Genomic DNA, 26343 nt, shown 5'->3' with positions numbered 1-26343 from the left:
ATTGACGGTCCTTGACTATAACAATATTAGTTATGTTTGGGTACCAGGGTCCTTGTTGAGCTTGTGTACAGTAGATTCATTTCCATATTGGGTACCAGGGTCCTTGTTGAGCTTGTGTACAGTAGGTTAATTTCCATATGTTGAGCTGTAGGCTGTCCTTACAATCCAGTTGGCTGCACTGTTGACGTGACCACGCTCTCTTTTCTTCCCTCTGTGTCTCACTCTCATTTCCCTCTGTGTCTCACTCTCATTTCCCTCTGTCTCACTCTCTTGGTGTCTCCCGCTCTTGGTGTCTCCCGCTCTTGGTGTCTCCCGCTCTTGGTGTCTCCCGCTCTTGGTGTCTCCCTCCCTCTCTTGGTGTTTGTGTGTAATCTGTAGTTCCCCAGAGAAGGACAGAGTGGGTCAGATTTCCTCTCCTATAACCAGTGTGTCTGTCTTCATCCTAACAACCCTTATGTTATGACCATGACATTCTGTAGGCTGAATGTGTTCAGTCTCTTTGGTCCTTTTGTTTTTAACACTCCAGTGTTCTGCAACCAGCATGAATGGAAATGGTGACAGACTGGTTTGTCGTCGGTAGGGCCAGTCTATCTTTAGGGATACGTGTTGTTGGACACACCTAGGAGAGCCTGGAGTTGCAGTATTGCACATTCTCACTGCTGGAGGTCTGTCATGTTGGGGAAACAGATGTCTGACTGAAGACACACCTGGTATGAGTTCTGCTCACGGCAGTGCTGTGTCTGTGGATCCAGTGGAGCAGGGCGCTGCCTGGGTACAGCAGTATGTACCATGGGTAGCAGCACAGATGGCCTTTACTTCATGCTACTGTGGGCACATAAGCTGCCTCATTTCCCCCGTCTTGAAGATATGCTGCCTCATTTCCCCCGTCTTGACGATATGCTGCCTCATTTCCCCCGTCTTGACGATATGCTGCCTCATTTCCCCCGCCTTGACGATATGCTGCCTCATTTCCCCCGTCTTGACGATATGCTGCCTCATTTCCCCCGTCTTGACGATATGCTGCCTCATTTCCCCCGTCTTGACGATATGCTGCCTCATTTCCCCCGTCTTGACGATATGCTGCCTCATTTCCCCCGTCTTGACGATATGCTGCCTCATTTCCCCCGTCTTGACGATATGCTACCTCATTTCCCCCCGTCTTGACGATATGCTGCCTCATTTCCCCCCGTCTTGACGATATGCTGCCTCATTTCCCCCGTCTTGACGATATGCTGCCTCATTTCCCCCGTCTTGACGATATGCTGCCTCATTTCCCCCCGTCTTGACGATATGCTGCCTCATTTCCCCCCGTCTTGACGATATAAGCTGCCTCATTTCCCCCGTCTTGACGATATAAGCTGCCTCATTTCCCCCGTCTTGACGATTTTTATTTATTTCTGTCCAGATGAAAATGTACCAAGGAAATGTCATTAACATGATGTAACTAGGCTGGCTACTGCGTTGTTTTCTCTTCTCTATTTGTGTGACTAATCCTTGTGTTCTGATCTCGTATCCATCTGAGGCATAGCAGAGGAACAAGTTGGGCTAGCCCCTTTAGTCAGGAAAAACACATGATAAATGGGTCCCATTAGTATTCACTGCAGTACAGATACTGATTGGCTAGCTTCTCACAGAATCTCTTTAATCTGCTTCCTTAGCTGATACGCTGGCTGTATCCCAAAATGCACCCTATTCCCTACGTAGTGCACTACTTTTGACCAGAGCCCACAAGCCCTGGTCTAAAGTAGTGCACTATACAGGGTGTAGGTTGCCATCTGGGATGCTAAGTAGACTTACTGTGGATGGGTTTGGACAGGATGCTACACAGCTCGGTCGGTCTTGTCAAGAACTAACGGCGCCTGTCCAAGGCCTTGCAGAATTTAGAACGTGATAAATCACTACAGTCAGGTGGTCTATAGGTCTACTAGACTACAGTCAGGTGGTCTATAGGTCTACTAGACTACAGTCAGGTGGTCTAGACCTCTTCTACTAGACTACAGTCAGGTGGTCTATAGGTCACCTCTTCTACTAGACTACAGTCTGGTGGTCTATAGGTCTACTAGACTACAGTCAGGTGGTCTAGAGGTCACCTCTTCTACTAGACTACAGTCAGGTGGTCTAGAGGTCTACTAGACTACAGTCAGGTGGTCTATAGGTTACCTCTTCTACTAGACTACAGTCAGGTGGTCTATAGGTCTACTAGACTACAGTCAGGTGGTCTAGAGGTCTACTAGACTACAGTCAGGTGGTCTAGAGGTCTACTAGACTACAGTCAGGTGGTCTAGAGGTCTACTAGACTACAGTCAGGTGGTCTAGGGGTCTACTAGACTACAGTCAGGTGGTCTAGAGGTCTACTAGACTACAGTCAGGTGGTCTAGAGGTCTACTAGACTACAGTCAGGTGGTCTAGAGGTCTACTAGACTACAGTCAGGTGGTCTAGAGGTCTACTAGACTACAGTCAGGTGGTCTAGAGGTCTACTAGACTACAGTCAGGTGGTCTAGAGGTCTACTAGACTACAGTCAGGTGGTCTAGAGGTCTACTAGACTACAGTCAGGTGGTCTAGAGGTCTACTAGACTACAGTCAGGTGGTCTAGAGGTCTACTAGACTACAGTCAGGTGGTCTAGAGGTCTACTAGACTACAGTCTGGTGGTCTATAGGTTACCTCTTCTACTAGACTCCAGTCAGGTGGTCTAAAGGTTACCTCTTCTACTAGACTACAGTCTGGTGGTCTATACCTCTTCTACTAGACTCCAGTCTGGTGGTCTATACCTCTTCTACTAGACTCCAGGCTGGTGGTCTAGAGGTCTACTAGACTCCAGTCTGGTGGTCTAGAGGTCTACTAGACTACAGTCTGGTGGTCTATTTGGTGCGCTGCCATTTGACATTTTGTCCCATACTGCCTCCCATTGACACATCACATATGCAGCTCTTCTAGACTGCAGACACGTTATGAACTGATGGGCTTCTATTGCATGTTGTTGCATTCCAGAGCTGCACCTGAAAACAACCTCTTAGCCCACATCTGTAGGCTCAGTGTGTCTAACTGTTGGCTGGCTTCTAACAGAATTAAGAGCTCATAGCTTTACTACTAGTCTGAGTGTTGTAGTCTGACTCTGAGGAAGTGTTAATTCATCCCTGTATCCCATCCTGTCAAGCTGTGCCATTGATACCCACTAGACTAGAGCCTCCAGCAGCCAGATGGGTAGGAGAGGAATGGAGATCCAAAATGGTGGCCCAGTGGAGAGGTTTTGGCCCTGCCTGGAGTGGAGGTAATGGGACTCTGCCGCTGATGCCCACTAGATTAGAGCCTGCAGCTACCAGCTGGATAGGTGATTGGTGAGAATTAGATCCAAAATGGCGTCCCAGTGGGAAGTTGTGGGTCCTGCCTGGAGTGGAGGTAATGGACTAGAGTACTGCAGCTGCACCTGGCTCTAGAGCTGTTAGGTGGGAGCTGGGGCACGGCGGTTAAACTGCTGCTGCTGAGGAGGAGGGAGGAAACCCAGCTGTCTGAATGGCTTTGCAGAACATCAAAATGCCACTATGCCAGTTCCGTAACTCTGGCTGCAGCACAGGAGGCTGCTGAGGGGAGGACGGCTCATAATAATGACTGGAATAGAGTGAATGGAATGGCATCAAACCAATACATTCCATGAGTTTGATACCTTTCCATTTATTCTGTTCCAGCTGTTACTATGAGCCCGTCCTCCCTAATGAAGGTGCCACCAGCCTCCTGTGAGCTGCATACTAGTGTTCTGAAAGGGATCAATAAGAAGCAGCAAGTTGCCATGTTTCCCAGTGATCTAGCCCTGAAAGAGCAGGGTTTGATGAGAGGGAGTCTCCATGTTTCCCAGTGATCTAGCCCTGAAAGAGCAGGGTTTGATGAGAGGAAGTCTCCATGTTTCCCAGTGAACTAGCCCTGAAAGAGCAGGGTTTGATGAGAGGAAGTCTCCATGTTTCCCAGTGATCTAGCCCTGAAAGAGCAGGGTTTGATGAGAGGAAGTCTCCATGTTTCCCAGTGATCTAGCCCTGAAAGAGCAGGGTTTGATGAGAGGAAGTCGCCATGTTTCCCAGTGATCTAGCCCTGAAAGAGCAGGGTTTGATGAGAGGAAGTCTCCATGTTTCCCAGTGATCTAGCCCTGAAAGAGCAGGGTTTGATGAGAGGAAGTCGCCATGTTTCCCAGTGATCTAGCCCTGAAAGAGCAGGGTTTGATGAGAGGAAGTCGCCATGTTTCCCAGTGATCTAGCCCTGAAAGAGCAGGGTTTCATGAGAGGAAGTCGCCATGTTTCCCAGTGATCTAGCCCTGAAAGAGCAGGGTTTGATGAGAGGAAGTCTCCATGTTTCCCAGTGATCTAGCCCTGAAAGAGCAGGGTTTGATGAGAGGAAGTCTCCATGTTTCCCAGTGATCTAGCCCTGAAAGAGCAGGGTTTGATGAGAGGAAGTCTCCATGTTTCCCAGTGATCTAGCCCTGAAAGAGCAGGGTTTGATGAGAGGAAGTCTCCATGTTTCCCAGTGATCTAGCCCTGAAAGAGCAGGGTTTGATAAGAGGAAGTCTCCATGTTTCCCAGTGATCTAGCCCTGAAAGAGCAGGGTTTGATGAGAGGAAGTCTCCATGTTTCCCAGTGATCTAGCCCTGAAAGAGCAGGGTTTGATGAGAGGAAGTCTCCATGTTTCCCAGTGATCTAGCCCTGAAAGAGCAGGGTTTGATGAGAGGAAGTCTCCATGTTTCCCAGTGATCTAGCCCTGAAAGAGCAGGGTTTGATGAGAGGAAGTCTCCATGTTTCCCAGTGATCTAGCCCTGAAAGAGCAGGGTTTGATGAGAGGAAGTCTCCATGTTTCCCAGTGATCTAGCCCTGAAAGAGCAGGGTTTGATGAGAGGAAGTCTCCATGTTTCCCAGTGATCTAGCCCTGAAAGAGCAGGGTTTGATGAGAGGAAGTCTCCATGTTTCCCAGTGATCTAGCCCTGAAAGAGCAGGGTTTGATGAGGAGTCTCTCACTACGAGAGAAGTTGGAACTGAATACAAGCAGCCTCCAAATTCACCTACTGTTCCACCAAGGGTTGATGAATGGACACTGTTGGTCAACAGAGATTTCTTTAGTCCAGCAGTCTCCTGTTTGGACTTTATTTTTCACGTCCTCTGCATCAATTCTACTTTTCCACATGTTACGGTGTTGGAGTTAGTTATAACCTAGTTATTAATGTGGTTATGATGGGCTGTAGGTCAGTCCCTACTGGTCACATGCATGCGATGCTTACATGTGTCACGTAAAGAGAGCAAGGTTTGAGGGAATAGGGAATGTATGTCCAAAACAAATGAGGGATTTCTGTAACGAAGCTTTTCAGTCAGGGAAAAACAAGAAGCTAGAAATGTGTTACGTTGCAGCTTCAGCACCACGGACAGCGCCATTAATCCTGTAGCTGTGGTCGCTACAGCAGGAGGAGGAGACGCCCAAATCCATTTCCATCAGGCTCCCTCAGTCATCTGTGTTCCATAAACAGTGCTCTTAAAGCAGCAGACAAGCTCAGTGCCCGCGGCTTGGTTTATTTTGTTTGGCCCCCTAACTTTTCTTAACAAATAAAAATGAATCATTTTGTTTATTTTTTGGGGCTTTTCATTGTTGGACCATAAGACTGTAAAAACACCACGTGATTTTAATCTGGGAAATCTGTTCCCAAGTATTCCCAGGCATGATAGAGAGACACGTGATCATATACAATGTAAGCAAGGTTTGAAATGATTGTTTTAGTCGTCATATCTGATTGTTCTTCTTTGTGGTGAATTTGTAGTCTACAAATGATTTGTAATTCTGTTCCCCACCGTCCGTTCTAGAAAAGATCGGCCTGTTGAAGATCCCTTCAGTAAGGTGTTGTTTTTATATATGGAAAATACAAGTAAAAAACATTCAACCAGTCGAAAGAACAGATGACTGGTGTCCCTCAGATCCAGATCTGTCTGATTCCAGTGGGAGGATAAGATGTTCCTTGTCCTCCCAGCATAGCCTGCTCTAGTATTCTACTCTTGACAGAGAGCCAGACTGTAGTGTTATTGGCTGCGAGTGGGTCCTGGTCCACTTCTGATTCCTGACACTTAATCAGTATGTGCTTCTGGCGTCCATCTTGATTTATCTCCAGCTAAATGGTGGGACATCAGTCTTTCTGTCAGGACAGGAGTTGAGGTGTTGGTATTATTCTCTTCCCTCCACCCACTGCCTTTCCTCTCCACTGCCTTTCCCCTCTCCGCTGCCTTTCCCCTCTCCGCTGCCTTTCCCCTCTCCGCTGCCTTTCCCCTCTCCGCTGCCTTTCCCCTCTCCGCTGCCTTTCCCCTCTCCGCTGCCTTTCCCCTCCGCTGCCTTTCCCCTCGCCGCTGCCTTTCCCCTCGCCGCTGCCTTTCCCCTCGCCGCTGCCTTTCCCCTCGCCGCTGCCTTTCCCCTCGCCGCTGCCTTTCCCCTCGCCGCTGCCTTTCCCCTCGCCGCTGCCTTTCACCTCGCCGCTGCCTTTCCCCTCGCCGCTGCCTTTCCCCTCGCCGCTGCCTTTCCCCTCGCCGCTGCCTTTCCCCTCGCCGCTGCCTTTCCCCTCGCCGCTGCCTTTCCCCTCGCCGCTGCCTTTCCCCTCTCCGCTGCCTTTCCCCTCTCCGCTGCCTTTCCCCTCTCCGCTGCCTTCCTAAACTGTGACCTCTGGACATTAAACTGTCCAGAGGTCCCAGTTTAATGTCGTCTGCACATAGTCCTAGTCCCCACCATACTATTCTAGCAGAATATACTACCGCTGGATTGCTGTTGTGGTTAATGGGTCCCTGTCATTAAGAAAAGGCGTGTGGAAAGCAGCCTACAGTCAGTCTACACTACATGATTTAGCTGTACCAGACACGTCTTTGAGATGGGAGACAAAACCCCCATGTTTCCAACTCGGGGTCGCGCGGCCGTCATTAGGCTTGGGACGACATACCGTTTTATACCGGGGTATTTTGAAATACCCATGGTATGATTTTTCAATACCGAGTTAAAAAAAAAAAAAAAAAAAAATACAAAAATAAAATAAAAAAAGCTATTTTGCGGATGCAGTTGAGGTCATGTGCTTCTCCACTGCTTATATCCAACAATGAGGTTAAGTAGAACTCTAAAATATCTGATGTTTTGAATAAATTCTATCTGCCTCGGGGCTCCAGCTATGCATTTGGTTTGCTAACTGGCTAGCTAAGTGGCTAAATGTCAAGATCAAACTTCCTGGTTACAGCAGAGATATTCAACCCCCCCGGATCAGATCCCTGTTGCCATGTCAGGTTGATCTCCCAGTGCAGGCTAAGTGCAGTACGCCTGGTGGGAGCTAATAAGGGGGACATTGACTGGCTTGATCAGTGAGACACATTTGACAGAAGTACAGAAAGTAACAAAATTGGAGTACCGGAGCGTTTTTCATGTTCTAGTATCGACTTTCAGTATACCGTCCAACACTAGTGTGGAGCACATATGTATCTATCAGGTAGAGGAAGTCAGAGTGGTGCTCCTCAGGTGGCATCTCTGCTGCTAACAGTGCTATCTGTAGTACACTGTCCATTGATAGAAACTGTTCCTGGTAGGAGTGGTAGTCCTGAGGCGTGTCCAGCTCTGGAGCTCCAGCATGGAGCCAGTCAGCCAGGGAGGGAAGGAGGGAGGTGGGCAGGGAGCCAGTCAGCCAGGGAGGGAAGGAGGGAGGTGGGCAGGGAGCCAGTCAGCCAGGGAGGGAGGGAGGGAAGGGAGGCGGGCAGGGAGCCAGGGAGGGAAGGAGGGAGGTGGGCAGGGAGGCAGTCAGCCAGGGAGGGAAGGAGGGAGGCGGGCAGGGAGCCAGTCAGCCAGGGAGGGAGGGAGGGAAGGAGGGAGGCGGACAGGGAGCCAGGGAGGGAAGGAGGGAGGCGGGCAGGGAGCCAGTCAGCCAGGGAGGGAGGGAAGGAGGGAGGCGGACAGGGAGCCAGGGAGGGAAGGAGGGAGGCGAGCAGGGAGGCAGTCAGCCAGGGAGGGAAGGAAGGAGGGAGGCGGGCAGGGAGCCAGGGAGGGAAGGAGGGAGGTGGGCAGGGAGCCAGTCAGCCAGGGAGGGAAGGAGGGAGGTGGGCAGGGAGGGAAGGAGGGAGGTGGGCAGGGAGCCAGGGAGGGAAGGAGGGAGGCGGGCAGGGAGCCAGGGAGGTAAGGAGGGAGGCGGGCAGGGAGCCAGTCAGCCAGGAAGGGAAGGAGGGAGGCGGGCAGGGAGCCAGTCAGCCAGGGAGGGAAGGAGGTAGGCGGGCAGGGAGCCAGTCAGCCAGGAAGGGAAGGAGGTAGGCGGGCAGGGAGCCAGGGAGGGAAGGAGGTAGGCGGGCAGGGAGCCAGGGAGGGAAGGAGGGAGGTGGGCAGGGAGGCAGTCAGCCAGGGAGGGAAGGAGGGAGGCGGGCAGGGAGCCAGTCAGCCAGGGAGGGAGGCGGGCAGGGAACCAGGGAGGGAAGGAGGGAGGCGAGCAGGGAGGCAGTCAGCCAGGGAGGGAAGGAAGGAGGGAGGCGGGCAGGGAGCCAGTCAGCGAGGGAAGGAGGGAGTGAGGCGGGCAGGGAGCCAGGGAGGGAAGGAGGGAGGTGGGCAGGGAGCCAGTCAGCCAGGGAGGGAAGGAGGGAGGTGGGCAGGGAGGGAAGGAGGGAGGTGGGCAGGGAGCCAGGGAGGGAAGGAGGGAGGTGGGCAGGGAGGGAAGGAGGGAGGCGGGCAGGGAGCCAGGGAGGTAAGGAGGGAGGCGGGCAGGGAGCCAGTCAGCCAGGAAGGGAAGGAGGGAGGCGGGCAGGGAGCCAGTCAGCCAGGGAGGGAAGGAGGTAGGCGGGCAGGGAGCCAGTCAGCCAGGAAGGGAAGGAGGTAGGCGGGCAGGGAGCCAGGGAGGGAAGGAGGTAGGCGGGCAGGGAGCCAGGGAGGGAAGGAGGTAGGCGGGCAGGGAGCCAGTCAGCCAGGGAGGGAAGGAGGTAGGTGGGCAGGGAGCCAGTCAGCCAGGGAGGGAAGGAGGTAGGTGGGCAGGGAGCCAGTCAGCCAGGGAGGGAAGGAGGGAGGTGGGCAGGGAGCCAGTCAGCCAGGGAGGGGAGGAGGGAGGTGGGTGCTGAGGCGGGAAGGGAGTCCCAGCTGCTCTGAGGAAGATGCCCACTTCACACACTGACTCCCAGGTGCCCATCTCTCTCACAGGGACCAGATAATTATGTATAGATAGGACATGTTTCAAATTGCAGATGGTGGTTTTGAACGAGGCTGAAGAAAAACAGATATATGAAAAATAGGTGACACTGTTATTACAGTATTATTGGCTTAGCCGATCAGTTTTGTTTTGTTACAGATGCTGTCAGGCCATGTTAGGTTTATTTCATAACCTGTTTGCTGAGTTTTCTAAGCATGACTCCTACTTTCTGAACTGATAAACATCAATCCGCCTATATAAGACCTTATGTGTGTTTTATAACTGGACTGCTCCGTGTAGGAAGCAGCTGAACACTGACACATCATCCATCTACCTGACTCTGGCCCCATTGTGGACATGGTACTCAATGTTCTCTGAATCTACCATCTTCAGTCTGATGTTTTCCTCAACCCTCTCCCTTAACAGCCAGAACCAAACTGTTCAGAAAATCAATCTACAGTGGTGAACTCCTCTCTTGGGCAGACAGATGACATACTTTCACGTCTATACTAAAAGCCTGTTCCCTCTCACTTCATCAGTAGGACCAGTAGGGGTATCAAATGGTACAAGTCTATATGATAGTGTGAGGTGTTCCCAGGCTTGTAATTGGCTGTTGTGTGAAACACAGGCACCATGCAGGAAGGAAGGCAGAGAGGTTTCCTCCTGGGTTTGTTGTTGACCTGGATAACCTACGGAACGGCAGGCAGGCAGGCAGGCAGGCAGGCAGGCAGGCAGGCAGGCAGGCACTAGAAAGGATATTCAACTCAATAGGTGGGTGATGGCGGATTGACATGCAATCCCCCCTTATCAATCTACACACAATCCCTCTTTATCCTTTACCCCCCTACTCCTTAATGTCCTGATGGCTGGTCTCCATCTAGTCACCACCATCCTTTACCCCCCCCTACTCCTTAATGTCCTGATGGCTGGTCTCCATCTAGTCACCACCATCCTTTACCCCCCTACTCCTTAATGTCCTGATGGCTGGTCTCCATCTAGTCACCACCATCCTTTACCCCCCTACTCCTTAATGTCCTGATGGCTGGTCTTCATCTAGTCACCACCATCCTTTACCCCCCCTACTCCTTAATGTCCTGATGGCTGGTCTCCATCTAGTCACCACCATCCTTTACCCCCCCTACTCCTTAATGTCCTGATGGCTGGTCTCCATCTAGTCACCACCATCCTTTACCCCCCTACTCCTTAATGTCCTGATGGCTGGTCTCCATCTAGTCACCACCATCCTTTACCCCCCTACTCCTTAATGTCCTGATGGCTGGTCTCCATCTAGTCACCACCATCCTTTACCCCCCCCCCCTACTCCTTAATGTCCTGATGGCTGGTCTCCATCTAGTCACCACCATCCTTTACCCCCCTACTCCTTAATGTCCTGATGGCTGGTCTCCATCTAGTCACCACCATCCTTTACCCCCCTACTCCTTAATGTCCTGATGGCTGGTCTGCATCTAGTCACCACCATCCTTTACCCCCCTACTCCTTAATGTCCTGATGGCTGGTCTCCATCTAGTCACCACCATCCTTTACCCCCCCTACTCCTTAATGTCCTGATGGCTGGTCTCCATCTAGTCACCACCATCCTTTACCCCCCTACTCCTTAATGTCCTGATGGCTGGTCTTCATCTAGTCACCACCATCCTTTACCCCCCTACTCCTTAATGTCCTGATGGCTGGTCTCCATCTAGTCACCACCATCCTTTACCCCCCCTACTCCTTAATGTCCTGATGGCTGGTCTCCATCTAGTCACCACCATCCTTTACCCCCCTACTCCTTAATGTCCTGATGGCTGGTCTCCATCTAGTCACCACCATCCTTTACCCCCCCTACTCCTTAATGTCCTGATGGCTGGTCTCCATCTAGTCACCACCATCCTTTACCCCCCGACTCCTTAATGTCCTGATGGCTGGTCTCCATCTAGTCACCACCATCCTTTACCCCCTACTCCTTAATGTCCTGATGGCTGGTCTCCATCTAGTCACCACCATCCTTTACCCCCCTACTCCTTAATGTCCTGATGGCTGGTCTCCATCTAGTCACCACCATCCTTTACCCCCCCCCCCTACTCCTTAATGTCCTGATGGCTGGTCTCCATCTAGTCACCACCATCCTTTACCCCCCTACTCCTTAATGTCCTGATGGCTGGTCTCCATCTAGTCACCACCATCCTTTACCCCCCCTACTCCTTAATGTCCTGATGGCTGGTCTCCATCTAGTCACCACCATCCTTTACCCCCCTACTCCTTAATGTCCTGATGGCTGGTCTCCATCTAGTCACCACCATCCTTTACCCCCCTACTCCTTAATGTCCTGATGGCTGGTCTCCATCTAGTCACCACCATCCTTTACCCCCCCTACTCCTTAATGTCCTGATGGCTGGTCTCCATCTAGTCACCACCATCCTTTACCCCCCCTACTCCTTAATGTCCTGATGGCTGGTCTCCATCTAGTCACCACCATCCTTTACCCCCCTACTCCTTAATGTCCTGATGGCTGGTCTCCATCTAGTCACCACCATCCTTTACCCCCCCTACTCCTTAATGTCCTGATGGCTGGTCTCCATCTAGTCATCACCATCCTTTACCTCCCTACTCCTTAATGTCCTGATGGCTGGTCTCCATCTAGTCACCACCATCCTTTACCCCCCTACTCCTTAATGTCCTGATGGCTGGTCTCCATCTAGTCACCACCATCCTTTACCCCCCTACTCCTTAATGTCCTGATGGCTGGTCTCCATCTAGTCACCACCATCCTTTACCCCCCGACTCCTTAATGTCCTGATGGCTGGTCTCCATCTAGTCACCACCATCCTTTACCCCCCTACTCCTTAATGTCCTGATGGCTGGTCTCCATCTAGTCACCACCATCCTTTACCCCCCTACTCCTTAATGTCCTGATGGCTGGTCTCCATCTAGTCACCACCATCCTTTACCCCCCCCCCCCCTACTCCTTAATGTCCTGATGGCTGGTCTCCATCTAGTCACCACCATCCTTTACCCCCCTACTCCTTAATGTCCTGATGGCTGGTCTCCATCTAGTCACCACCATCCTTTACCCCCCTACTCCTTAATGTCCTGATGGCTGGTCTTCATCTAGTCACCACCATCCTTTACCCCCCTACTCCTTAATGTCCTGATGGCTGGTCTCCATCTAGTCACCACCATCCTTTACCCCCCCTACTCCTTAATGTCCTGATGGCTGGTCTCCATCTAGTCACCACCATCCTTTACCCCCCCCCCCCCCTACTCCTTAATGTCCTGATGGCTGGTCTCCATCTAGTCACCACCATCCTTTACCCCCCTACTCCTTAATGTCCTGATGGCTGGTCTCCATCTAGTCACCACCATCCTTTACCCCCCTACTCCTTAATGTCCTGATGGCTGGTCTCCATCTAGTCACCACCATCCTTTACCCCCCTACTCCTTAATGTCCTGATGGCTGGTCTCCATCTAGTCACCACCATCCTTTACCCCCCTACTCCTTAATGTCCTGATGGCTGGTCTCCATCTAGTCACCACCATCCTTTACCCCCCTACTCCTTAATGTCCTGATGGCTGGTCTCCATCTAGTCACCACCATCCTTTACCCCCCTTACTCCTTAATGTCCTGATGGCTGGTCTTCATCTAGTCACCACCACACATACAGGGTGTAATGACCAGATGCTTGTCCCCGCCCCCAACAATGGGATTTGTCCCCGCCCCAAACAATGGGATTTGTCCCCGCCCCCAACAATGGGATTTGTCCCCGCCCCCAACAATGGGATTTGTCCCCGCCCCCAACAATGGGATTTATCCCCGCCCCCAACAATGGGATTTGTCCCCGCCCCCAACAGGCTGTCAAGCGCCCGCCTATTCCTCTGCTTTGGATTGGTGGATACAGCTTGTTATTTGAATATGTTTTTGGGAGCAGATTTGTTAGTGAAAATGTAAATTTGAGGTCAGAAAAAGGAGCAGATGTTTGAAAATAGGTTGGTCCGTTTTGTTTAGTTTTAAACATCCAAGAGTGTCCTGGAGTGTCGTACTCTCCTAATGAACACGCCCTAGATGTTGTTGTGTAGGCCAGTCTCAGTCATGAGCTTCTGGCTCAGAGTTGCTGTGCTGTGAGACGAATGGAAATGGCCTACTCGGTGTATGTAGAGCGGGTTGGTGAGAGTCTGGGAAGGTTTTTCATCTTGGTCTAAGGTCATAACACAGGCTGTTGGTAGCTGGTGTGGGAGATAAATAGTTCGGCATTAGTGTTCCTTCAGAGGGTGGACCATGTTGTCTTGGGTCAGTGCTAATGGATTCTTCCTTTATTTTGGTGGGATTTTGACAGTATGATAGTTTACTCTCTAGTCCTACAGCTGGTTTTCAAACATCCTCTCAAGGTCGTCCAGCAGCCTACTGTATTCCACAGTGTACTTGGCCTGGATTTGCTAGACAAAATACATTTTTCTGTTCTCCAAAACAACCCCGATATAGCTTTGTTTTATGCTCTTGCTTGGCCTCATCCCTTTGAGTTAGTTAGCCTAGCCAACGGTCTTGGGCCCAAACTGTAAAATGTGTCCAAGATGTCTAGTTTGTGCTACTAGGCTAGATGGAGAATTTTTGCTTCAAAAAGGGAAATGTAGAAAACATATTTTCAAAAGTAGGCTACAATATGAAGGCATCTGGGAACTCGAAGATACTGCATCCGGGCCTACTTTTCAGCTGGTTGTGTTTTTGGCCAGCTAGTTATTAAAGAAACACTTAAAAAATATCACTACTCAGAGAAGCTTTTACATAATCCAAAGCTAAGCATGGTGGCGTTGCGCCGAACACTGTTTATCTGCTGTAAGCTAATGCTATTAGATTAGATGAGGTGTGTGTGTGTGTGTGTGTGTGTGTGTGTGTGTGTGTGTGTGTGTGTGTGTGTGTGTGTGTGTGTGAGGGTTGATACTCTGTGCTCTTCCACAGGGGCCATGTGTTTTCAGGAAGATAAGACAACCTGACCTCACTGAAGCTGGCTGCACCAGTAGGTCAGGTCAGCTGTTGTCAACAAACCAGCCAATCCAACTCCTATGATCAATGACTTCCACTGCTCAGCTATGTGACCAACCAGGACCTCGAGTCCACCCCTACCCCTGGCTCCTATTGGCAAGGACTTTGACAGGGAGGAGGGGCTTATGGCCAGCTCCAGACTGTGATTGGCTATCATCACTCGTTGTCAGTCACTCCATGTTGTCCTAAACCAGTGGTCACCAAACTTTTCAGATCCAGTCCAGATCACTTTCCCAGTCAGAAAGCAAGCCAAGATCTACCGCTCACATTTAGAAAAGAAAAGAAAATTGACTTAAAAAATGTACCATTAACCTCCTAAAAAAATGGTTCTTTAGGAACGAGGTTGGTGCAGTAGGCCTGATACAGTACCACAGCATATTGACTATATGCAGTCTTGTTCTTCTCAAACCATATATTTCACAACTCCAGCTTTGATAACAACACATCCGTTGGTGTCGTGCTGGTCAGGCACAGCTGAGCATGTCATGACGTCAGGGATCTTCAGGTTGGAACGCCCAGTTGGATGACCGCTCCAAAATATTTTTCCCAGTCAGATCTAGCCCCCCCCCCCCCCGAGTCTGTTGTCTTGAACACGGCATTAGTCTCAGCAGAGGGAGGGAGAGAGAGAGCAGCAGAGGAGGATCCCTGCTCTCGTTTCCTTTCCTCCGGTGAGTCAGACCAGAGAGGGACACCGTCTTACACCTGACGGTGGAACTGGAGTCGCACTGCATCTGTCTCATGCACAAATTCATGTTGTTCTTATGACCAGAGAAAGTGAAATATGACTTGATATTAAACTAGACAAGACGAGCTGCTAATAATTAGAAAAAGGAAGGGCTGTCTACACACGACTACTCATTTCAGCTGCAGGGTGAGTGGAAGTAGGGAGAAGAGCGTTTTATGTTTTGTAATAGTGTTGAATAAAAACAGTGACCGTGCTGAATAAACTTGGACATGAACTCCCTGATAAAAGCAGCAGCTCTTTGCCGTATTCTTTGACAGTCTCTCTCTGGTCATGGTTTTCAAAGTTATGAAATCTCACGTAGGCTAGTATGAAACTCTGCTGTGGCCGGGGCCGTGGAAGCTGTAGGCATGGTGATTTGAGCTGTCTGATTAGCCAGTGCACTGGGTCCACTTGATTTAGCCACAGATCTCCCAGTCCGCCGGGTAGGAGGAGTTTGTGTTTTTAAACAAATGAAATGGTTGAAAATGGGAACACTTTGCCTATCTGGTGCTCAGGGCTTCTGAATCAAGTGCACCCACTGCCAACAGGGCTTCTGAATCAAGTGCACCCACTGCCAACAGGGCTTCTGAATCAAGTGCACCCACTGCCAACAGGGCTTCTGAATCAAGTGCACCCACTGCCAACAGGGCTTCTGAATCAAGTGCACCCACCGCCAACAGGGCTTCTGAATCAAGTGCACCCACTGCCAACAGGGCTTCTGAATCAAGTGCACCCACTGCCAACAGGGCTTCTGAATCAAGTGCACCCACCGCCAACAGGGCTTCTGAATCAAGTGCACCCACTGCCAACAGGGCTTCTGAATCAAGTGCACCCACCGCCAACAGGGCTTCTGAATCAAGTGCACCCACTGCCAACAGGGCTTCTGAATCAAGTGCACCCACTGCCAACAGGGCTTCTGAATCAAGTGCACCCACTGCCAACAGGGCTTCTGAATCAAGTGCACCCACTGCCAACAGGGCTTCTGAATCAAGTGCACCCACTGCCAACAGGGCTTCTGAATCAAGTGCACCCACTGCCAACAGGGCTTCTGAATCAAGTGCACCCACTGCCAACAGGGCTTCTGAATCAAGTGCACCCACTGCCAACAGGGCTTCTGAATCAAGTGCACCCACTGCCAACAGGGCTTCTGAATCAAGTGCACCCACTGCCAACAGGGCTTCTGAATCAAGTGCACCCACTGCCAACAGGGCTTCTGAATCAAGTGCACCCACTGCCAACAGGGCTTCTGAATCAAGTGCACCCACTGCCAACAGGGCTTCTGAATCAAGTGCACCCACTGCCAACAGGGCTTCTGAATCAAGTGCACCCACTGCCAACAGGGCTTCTGAATCAAGTGCACCCACTGCCAACAGGGCTTCTGAATCAAGTGCACCCACTGCCAACAGGGCTTCTGAATCAAGTGCACCCACTGCCAACAGGGCTTCTGAATCAAGTGCACCCACTGCCAACAGGGCTTCTGAATCAAGTGCACCCACTGCCAACAGGGCTTCTGAATCAAGTGCACCCACTGCCAACAGGGCTTCTGAATCAAGTGCACCCACTGCCAACAGGGCTTCTGAATCAAGTGCACCCACTGCCAACAGGGCTTCTGAATCAAGTGCACCCACCGCCAACAGGGCTTCTGAATCAAGTGCACCCACCGCCAACAGGGCTTCTGAATCAAGTGCACCCACCGCCAACAGGGCTTCTGAATCAAGTGCACCCACCGCCAACAGGGCTTCTGAATCAAGTGCACCCACTGCCAACAGGGCTTCTGAATCAAGTGCACCCACTGCCAACAGGGCTTCTGAATCAAGTGCACCCACTGCCAACAGGGCTTCTGAATCAAGTGCACCCACCGCCAACAGGGCTTCTGAATCAAGTGCACCCACCGCCAACAGGGCTTCTGAATCAAGTGCACCCACCGCCAACAGGGCTTCTGAATCAAGTGCACCCACTGCCAACAGGGCTTCTGAATCAAGTGCACCCACTGCCAACAGGGCTTCTGAATCAAGTGCACCCACCGCCAACAGGGCAACACAACTAATAATAAAAATGTAGCTCAAGCCTTTATCGTTGGCTTTTCTCCATAAATGTTTGATCGACTAGGAATGCCTTGTGGATGGCGATCGACCAGTTGGTGACCTGTGTCCTAAACCCTTTCCTCCTTTCCTCCCTCTCCAGGTGACTAACAGCATGTTTAGTGCTACCAGAAAGAGGTTTGTAGAGGGGGTGGAGAGCGACTACCCTGATGACACTATGTATTACGGCCAGTCATCCATGTTCCCACATCCATCAGACAAAGACGTAAGTGATGCTACCGGCATGTTACAACCTTTGACCTCATTTCCCCCTTATTGTGAGGTTGCTGATTGGTCAGTTGTCACTCAGTCAGTAAAACCCATAGAGGTTGAATCAGTACTACTTGGCTCTCTATGGGTCTGGATTGATGTGGGGGTGACCGGCTTCTCCAGCTGTTCAGGTTTTGGCTTCATTGCAGTCATCTAAGCTCATGTTTCTGTTGCTATGGCATTATTTTCAAAGCTGAACTTTTGTTGTTTCCGCTTTGCCTCAGTAACTGTGCGTGGTGAGGTTAAATATGTGTGTGGTTAATAGGGAAGTGGACGACTCATTCACTCTTAGTTCCAGTTAATACAGATGAATCACATGGTGACATTAGTACATCTAGATATGGAACATCCTGACTATGGTCTCTACAAGATGAACACTAATCTGAATCCTGGGCCTGCTATGTGACTGACCACGTGAGAGGGCTTAAATCTAACCTGGTCTATCTAGACAGGATGACATCTAACCTGGTCTATCTAGACAGGATGACATCTAACCTGGTCTATCTAGACAGGATATCCATAGAGAAGAGCAGAACAAGGCATTCATAACCCAGCTCTCAATAGAGCCTTCACTCTTCCTGTGTGCCAAATGGCACCCTATTCCCTATATAGTGCACTACTTTTGACTAGGGAATAGGGTTCCATTTGGGATGCAGCCCTGATTGTATTCCCCCCCATTCCCAGACAACTGAAGGAAAACTCAGAACTGTTCAGGCACCAGAACTGCCCGGGTCTTTGGCACCAGAAAGCAGACAGAGGCGGTGTAGTCTCAACTCCACCGGGAGCCAACGGCTCTGATATGGCCTCTGATTAACAAATGGAAGGAGTCCCAGGCAGAGGCAGTGTAGTATCAACTCCGCCGGGAGCCAACGGCTCTGATATGGCCTCTGATTAACAAATGGAAGGAGTCCCAGGCAGAGGCAGTGTAGTATCAACTCCGCCGGGAGCCAATGGCTCTATGGCCTCTGATTAACAAATGGAAGGAGTCCCAGGCAGAGGCGGTTTCCCAAATGACACCCTATCCCCTGAGTTCCATATTCTCCTTCCATAGGAGCCCTGGTCAAAAGTACGGTGTTTATATAGTAAATAGATTGCCTTTTCAGAAGCTGCCCAGGACGAACCTTGTTGGTTAGTTGACACTTGTGTGTGGGAAGGAACAATGGACCTACAGTGTTCTCTGGGACCAGAGACGGGGCAGACAGCCAGGGACACAAAACCCCTCAGTTAACAAGCATCTCAGTGTGTTGTGATCATCTGAGGTTCCCTTCACAATGATGGCTTCCCCTCCAGCCTGTGACGGACGGACGGATGGACGGACGGACGAAGGCTCAGGAAATATGCTGAGGAGAGAACTTGGTCTCTTTATCGAGTCTTACCCCCAGTTCCTCCGGTCTTCTCTCCTGGCCACGTTATGGAGAGCCTCACATCTTCTCCTCCAGTGCTGTTTGATAAGTAGCGAGGAGAGAGGAATCAAGGACATATTTTTGAGAAAGATCCTTGAGTCTGAGCCCCCGTCATCATGTTCCCAGTCCAACTACAGATGTTGTACCCACTGCTCCAAGGCTACGTTCCCTCCCTGAGAAGAACAGACTGAACCCAGCTCTGTGGGAGGCAGACTGACTGACTGAACCCAGCTCTGTGGGAGGCAGACTGACTGACTGAACCCAGCTCTGTGGGAGGCAGACTGACTGACTGAACCCAGCTCTGTGGGAGGCAGACTGACTGACTGAACCCAGCTCTGTGGGAGGCAGACTGACTGACTGAACCCAGCTCTGTGGGAGGCAGACTGACTGACTGAACCCAGCTCTGTGGGAGGCAGACTGACTGACTGAACCCAGCTCTGTGGGAGGCAGACTGACTGACTGAACCCAGCTCTGTGGGAGGCTGACTGACTGACTGAACCCAGCTCTGTGGGAGGCTGACTGACTGAACCCAGCTCTGTGGGAGGCTGACTGACTGACTGAACCCAGCTCTGTGGGAGGCTGACTGACTGACTGAACCCAGCTCTGTGGGAGGCTGACTGACTGACTGAACCCAGCTCTGTGGGAGGCTGACTGACTGACTGAACCCAGCTCTGTGGGAGGCAGGCTGACTGACTGAACCCAGCTCTGTGGGAGGCAGGCTGACTGACTGAACCCAGCTCTGTGGGAGGCAGGCTGACTGACTGAACCCAGCTCTGTGGGAGGCAGGCTGACTGACTGAACCCAGCTCTGTGGGAGGCAGGCTGACTGACTGAACCCAGCTCTGTGGGAGGCAGACTGACTGACTGAACCCAGCTCTGTGGGAGGCAGACTGACTGCCTTTCTACTCTAACCTCAGAGCAAGGCCCCTACGCAGGACCACGCTGCGCAGGACCACACTGCACAGGACCACGCTGCGCAGGACCACACTGCACAGGACCACGCTGCGCAGGCAGGACCACGCTGCGCAGGCAGGACCACGCTGCGCAGGCAGGACCACGCTGCGCAGGCAGGACCACGCTGCGCAGGCAGGACCACGCTGCGCAGGCAGGACCACGCTGCGCAGGCAGGACCACGCTGCCCAGGACCACGCAATCGTGACAGCGGCCAAGCATGAACATAACTACTGATGGTGTGGTCATTTTGGTTTGTGTGGAGTCCCCATGCTTTACCATAGACACCATAATAATGGAGGCTAACAGCCATATAAGGGCTTCTTATATCAGCCAATCACATATCAAAGGGTTTATCACCCACACAGTCTGCTCTGAGGGAATTCTGCTGGTTTAAGGCTCACAGCCCTGTTCAAAACGGGTACCTCACCTCTCTCCTCTGGCTCATCTGTCTGAGAAGAGGTATTAAACCCCTAGAGAGAGAACATCTGTCCTGAAACCAGACCTGTCTGATATCTGCTCTACTGAACCTGGAGAGAGAACATCATCATCTGGTCTGAAACCAGACCTGTCTGATAACAGCTCTACTGAACCTGGAGAGAGAACATCATCTGGTCTGAAACCAGACCTGTCTGATATCTGCTCTACTGAACCTGGAGAGAGAACATCATCTGGTCTGAAACCAGACCTGTCTGATATCTGCTCTACTGAACCTGGAGAGAGAACATCATCTGGTCTGAAACCAGACCTGTCTGATATCTGCTCTACTGAACCTGGAGAGAGAACATCATCTGGTCTGAAACCAGACCTGTCTGATAACAGCTCTACTGAACCTGGAGAGAACATCATCTGGTCTGAAACCAGACCTGTCTGATATCTGCTCTACTGAACCTGGAGAGAGAACATCATCATCTGGTCTGAAACCAGACCTGTCTGATATCTGCTCTACTGAACCTGGAGAGAGAACATCTGGTCTGAAACCAGACCTGTCTGATAACAGCTCTACTGAACCTGGAGAGAGAACATCATCTGGTCTGAAACCAGACCTGCAGAAGTGGAACTCGGAAGGGACTCTGACATCTAAAGGGTTATTTTATGCCCAACTAAACTGGACTGTGCTAGTGGTGTGATGGTAAATGTTATAACCTCAACACTGTGATCACCTCTCATTAGATGAGTACTGAGGACAAAGAGAATAAATCATCATCATGTAATATACCATTTAGCAGACACCTTTATCTCAGTCATGCCTGCGGACATGTTAACTTACGGGTGGTCCCGGGAATCCAATCCTCAAAGATGTGCAGCTCAGCTTGGACTAGGTTCTGTACCTTCATACCAGTACAGTGAGTAGGATACTTTGGTAGTAAGGATAACAAGATGGTCTGAGTCCAGCCCAGAAACATCCCTCAGGTCAGAGGTGACGAGCAGTGCTGATGGAATGTGACGCCAGCCTGCCCTGGGTTCTATAGGTGGGACGGGATTCCGGACAATTCCAGAGTTCTTGGGTTCAAGGAGCAGGTAGTAGGGCTACGTTTAGTCCAGTCTGGAAGAATTCAGACTTCTAGTAGTCTGCTGTGCCATACAGCTTCCAGTCAGAGGATGGATTTGTCTCCCCGATAAAATTGATGTATTATCTCAATAATATCCTCATCACACATTTGGTTTATAATGTTTTACACGCTTGTGTTCTGTGCTAAAAATATTCTCTCACTCTGGGGTATAATTCACACCATTTGCATATTTCAGGTGCCGTGTGCTTAAGGAAATGACATCAGTTATTTCTTCCATATACAGCTTTACCTGATGACAGCCAACCATAACCATATACAGCTTTACCTGATGACTGATGACAGCCAACCATAACCATATACAGCTTTACCTGATGACTGATGGCAGCCAACCATAACCTTATACAGCTTTATCTGATGACAGCCAACCATAACCTTATACAGCTTTACCTGATGACTGATGGCAGCCAACCATAACCATATACAGCTTTACCTGATGACTGATGACAGCCAACCATAACCATATACAGCTTTACCTGATCACTGATGGCAGCCAACCATAACCATATACAGCTTTATCTGACGACAGCCAACCATAACCATATACAGATTTACCTGACGACAGCCAACCATAACCATATACAGATTTACCTGATGACTGATGACAGCCAACCATAACCATATACAGCTTTACCTGATGACAGCCAACCATAACCATACGGCATAACCATTGCAGCTTTATCCTTTACCTGATGACAGCCAACCATAACCATATACAGCTTTACCTGATGACTGACGACAGCCAACCATAACCATATACAGATTTACCTGATGACTGATGGCAGCCAATCATAACCATATACAGCTTTACCTGATGACAGCCAACCATAACCATACGGCATAACCATTGCAGCTTTACCCTTTACATGATGACAGCCGACCATACGGTATACAGCTTTACCTGATGACAGCCGACCATACGGTATACAGCTTTACCTGATGACAGCCGACCATACGGTATACAACTTTACCTGATGACAGCCGACCATACGGTATACAGCTTTACCTGATGACAGCCGACCATACGGTATACAGCTTTACCTGATGACAGCCGACCATACGGTATACAGCTTTACCTGATGACAGCCAACCATACGGTATACAGTTTTACCTGATGACAGCCAACCATACGGTATACAGCTTTACCTGATGACAGCTAACCATATACAGCTTTACCTGATGACAGCCAACCATACGGTATACAGCTTTACCTGATGACAGCTAACCATACGGTATACAGCTTTACCTGATGACAGCCAACCATACGGTATACAGCTTTACCTGATGACAGCCAACCATACGGTATACAGCTTTACCTGATGACAGCCAACCATACGGTATACAGCTTTACCTGATGACAGCCAACCATACGGTATACAGCTTTACCTGATGACAGCCAACCATAACCATACGGCAACCAACCAACCATACGGTATACAGCTTTACCTGATGACAGCCAACCATAACCATACGGCAACCAACCAACCATACGGTATACAGCTTTACCTGATGACAGCTAACCCTATACAACTTTACCTGATGACAGCCAACCATACGGTATACAGCTTTACCTGATGACAGCCAACCATACGGTATACAGCTTTACCTGATGACAGCCAACCATAACCATACGGCAACCAACCAACCATACGGTATACAGCTTTACCTGATGACAGCTAACCATATACAACTTTACCTGATGACAGCCAACCATACGGTATACAGTTTTACCTGATGACAGCCGACCAAACGGTATACAGCTTTACCTGATGACAGCCAACCATACTGTATACAGCTTTACCTGATGACAGCCAACCATACGGTATACAGCTTTACCTGATGACAGCCAACCATAACCATATACAGCTTTACCTGATGACAGCCAACCATACGGTATACAGCTTTACCTGATGACAGCTAACCATATACAGCTTTACCTGATGACAGCTACCCATATACAGCTTTACCTGATGACAGCCAACCATACGGTATACAGCTTTACCTGATGACAGCCAACCATACGGTATACAGCTTTACCTGATGACTGATGACAGCCAACCATACGGTATACAGCTTTACCTGATGACAGCCAACCATACGGTATACAGCTTTACCTGATGACAGCTAACCATATACAGCTTTACCTGATGACAGCCAACCATACGGTATACAGCTTTACCTGATGACAGCCGACCATAACCATATACAGCTTTACCTGATGACAGCCGACCATAACCATATACAGCTTTACCTGATGACAGCCGACCATACGGTATACAGCTTTACCTGATGACAGCCAACCATACGGTATACAGCTTTACCTGATGACAGCCGACCATATGGTATACAGCTTTACCTGATGACTGATGACAGCCAACCCTAACCATATACAGCTTTACCTGATGACAGCTAACCATACGGTATACAGCTTTACCTGATGACAGCTAACCATATACAGCTTTACCTGATGACAGCCAACCATACGGTATACAGCTTTACCTGATGACAGCCAACCATAACCATATACAGCTTTACCTGATGACAGCCAACCATAACCATACGGCAACCAACCAACCATACGGTATACAGCTTTACCTGATGACAGCCGACCATACGGTATACAGCTTTACCTGATGACAGCCAACCATAACCATATACAGCTTTACCTGATGACAGCTAACCATATACAGCTTTACCTGATGACAGCTAACCATATACAGCTTTACCTGATGACAGCTAACCATATACAGCTTTACCTGATGACAGCCAACCATACGGTATACAGTTTTACCTGATGACAGCCAACCATACGGTATACAGCTTTACCTGATGACAGCCAACCATAACCATATACAGCTTTACCTGATGACAGCCAACCATAACCATACGGCAACCAACCAACCATACGGTATACAGCTTTACCTGATGACAGCCGACCATACGGTATACAGCTTTACCTGATGACAGCCGGCCATACGGTATACACTGAACAAAAATATAAACGCAACATGAAACAATTTCCAAGATTGTTCTGACTTACAATTCATATAAGGAAATCAGTCAATTGAAAATAAATTCATTAGGTCCTAATCTATGGATTTCACATGACTGGGAATACAGATATTCCTCTGTTGGTCACAGATACTGTAAAAATAGGTAGGTGCATGGATCAGAAAAGCAGGCAGTATTTGGTGTGACCAGCATTTGCCCCATGCAGCACAACACGTCATCAGGCTGTTGATAGTGGCCTGTGAACACGCTGTCGTACATGTCCATCCAGAGCATCCCAAACATGCTCAATAGGTGACGTGTCTGAGTATACAGGCCGTTTTCAGCTTCCAGGAGTTGTGTACAGATCCTTGCGACATGGGGCCGTGCATTATCATGCTGAAACATGAGGTGATGGTGGCAGATGAATGGCACGACAATGGACCTCAGGATCTTGTCACGATATCTCTGTGCATTCAAATTACCATCAATAAAATGCTATTGTGTTCATTGTCCTTAGCTTATGCCTGCCCATACCATAACCCCCCCGCCACCATGGGGCACTCTGTTCACAACGTTGACATCAGCAACCCGCTCGCCCACACAAAGCCATACACGCGGTCTTCCATCTAGTAGAGCCAGTTGGCCTGGTCTGACAGAGTGTAGGTGACGTAGCCTATACAAGAGAGCTGAAGTACAGGAGCAGAATAAGGAGCCCTCCTTATTTAACATTAGATACCATTTTATCCCACAAAACAGATTACTTTCTTTGTAAAGTGAATGGAAAAGATCTTTGACTGAACCCCCTACCAGTTTCCTTCTCTTGTAAGTGACCTGAAAGAGAAGTGAATGAACCTCCACTAACATGCATCTCCTGCTCCCTGTCTTCCAGATGCTGGCATCTCCATCCCCATCGTCGTCAGGTCAATTGTCGCAGCTTGGTGCCAGTTTATACGGGCCACAAAGTAAGCACTGCTCGTCCGCTGTCCCTACACCATCCATGCATGGCTTTGAGCACGCCACTGCTTAGCCTGCATTCTGTCACTGCTTAGCCTGCATTCTGCCACTGCTTAGCCTGCATTCTGCCACTGCTTAGCCTGCATTCTGCCACTGCTTAGCCTGCATTCTGCCACTGCTTAGCCTGCATTCTGCCACTGCTTAGCCTGCATTCTGCCACTGCTTAGCCTGCATTCTGTCACTGCTTAGCCTGCATTCTGCCACTGCTTAGCCTGCATTCTGCCACTGCTTAGCCTGCATTCTGTCACTGCTTAGCCTGCATTCTGCCACTGCTTAGCCTGCATTCTGCCACTGCTTAGCCTGCATTCTGCCACTGCTTAGCCTGCATTCTGTCACTGCTTAGCCTGCATTCTGCCACTGCTTAGCCTGCATTCTGCCACTGCTTAGCCTGCATTCTGCCACTGCTTAGCCTGCATTCTGCCACTGCTTAGCCTGCATTCTGCCACTGCTTAGCCTGCATTCTGCCACTGCTTAGCCTGCATTCTGCCACTGCTTAGCCTGCATTCTGCCACTGCTTAGCCTGCATTCTGTCACTGCGTAGCCTGCATTCTGTCACTGCGTAGCCTGCATTCTGTCACTGCGTAGCCTGCATTCTGTCACTGCTTAGCCTGCATTCTGTCACTGCTTAGCCTGCATTCTGTCACTGCTTAGCCTGCATTCTGTCACTGCTTAGCCTGCATTCTGCCACTGCTTAGCCTGCATTCTGCCACTGCTTAGCCTGCATTCTGCCACTGCTTAGCCTGCATTCTGCCACTGCTTAGCCTGCATTCTGCCACTGCTTAGCCTGCATTCTGCCACTGCTTAGCCTGCATTCTGCCACTGCTTAGCCTGCATTCTGCCACTGCTTAGCCTGCATTCTGCCACTGCTTAGCCTGCATTCTGCCACTGCTTAGCCTGCATTCTGCCACTGCTTAGCCTGCATTCTGCCACTGCTTAGCCTGCATTCTGCCACTGCTTAGCCTGCATTCTGCCACTGCTTAGCCTGCATTCTGCCACTGCTTAGCCTGCATTCTGCCACTGCTTAGCCTGCATTCTGCCACTGCTTAGCCTGCATTCTGCCACTGCTTAGCCTGCATTCTTAGCCTGCATTCTGCCACTGCTTAGCCTGCATTCTGCCACTGCTTAGCCTGCATTCTGCCACTGCTTAGCCTGCATT

The 26343-nt window shown here is 50.2% G+C and overlaps 1 protein-coding gene across 2 annotated transcripts in view; it reads left to right on the top strand.

Moving 5' to 3' along the window:
• Window positions 1–26343, top strand: part of LOC115189971 (CCR4-NOT transcription complex subunit 2) — a 71278-nt gene that overhangs the window by 8123 nt on the left and 36812 nt on the right. For both annotated transcript variants that reach the window (XM_029748496.1, XM_029748497.1), the window contains exons 2-3: window positions 17092–17214; window positions 25063–25135. In XM_029748496.1, coding sequence (XP_029604356.1) covers window positions 17092–17214; window positions 25063–25135 — 196 coding nt within the window. The remainder of the gene's footprint in view (window positions 1–17091; window positions 17215–25062; window positions 25136–26343) is intronic.

Source organism: Salmo trutta, unplaced genomic scaffold (genome assembly GCF_901001165.1).
Source record: "Salmo trutta unplaced genomic scaffold, fSalTru1.1, whole genome shotgun sequence".
Classification (NCBI taxonomy): Eukaryota; Metazoa; Chordata; class Actinopteri; order Salmoniformes; family Salmonidae; genus Salmo; species Salmo trutta.
This window is presented reverse-complemented; position numbering and strand designations above follow the sequence as displayed.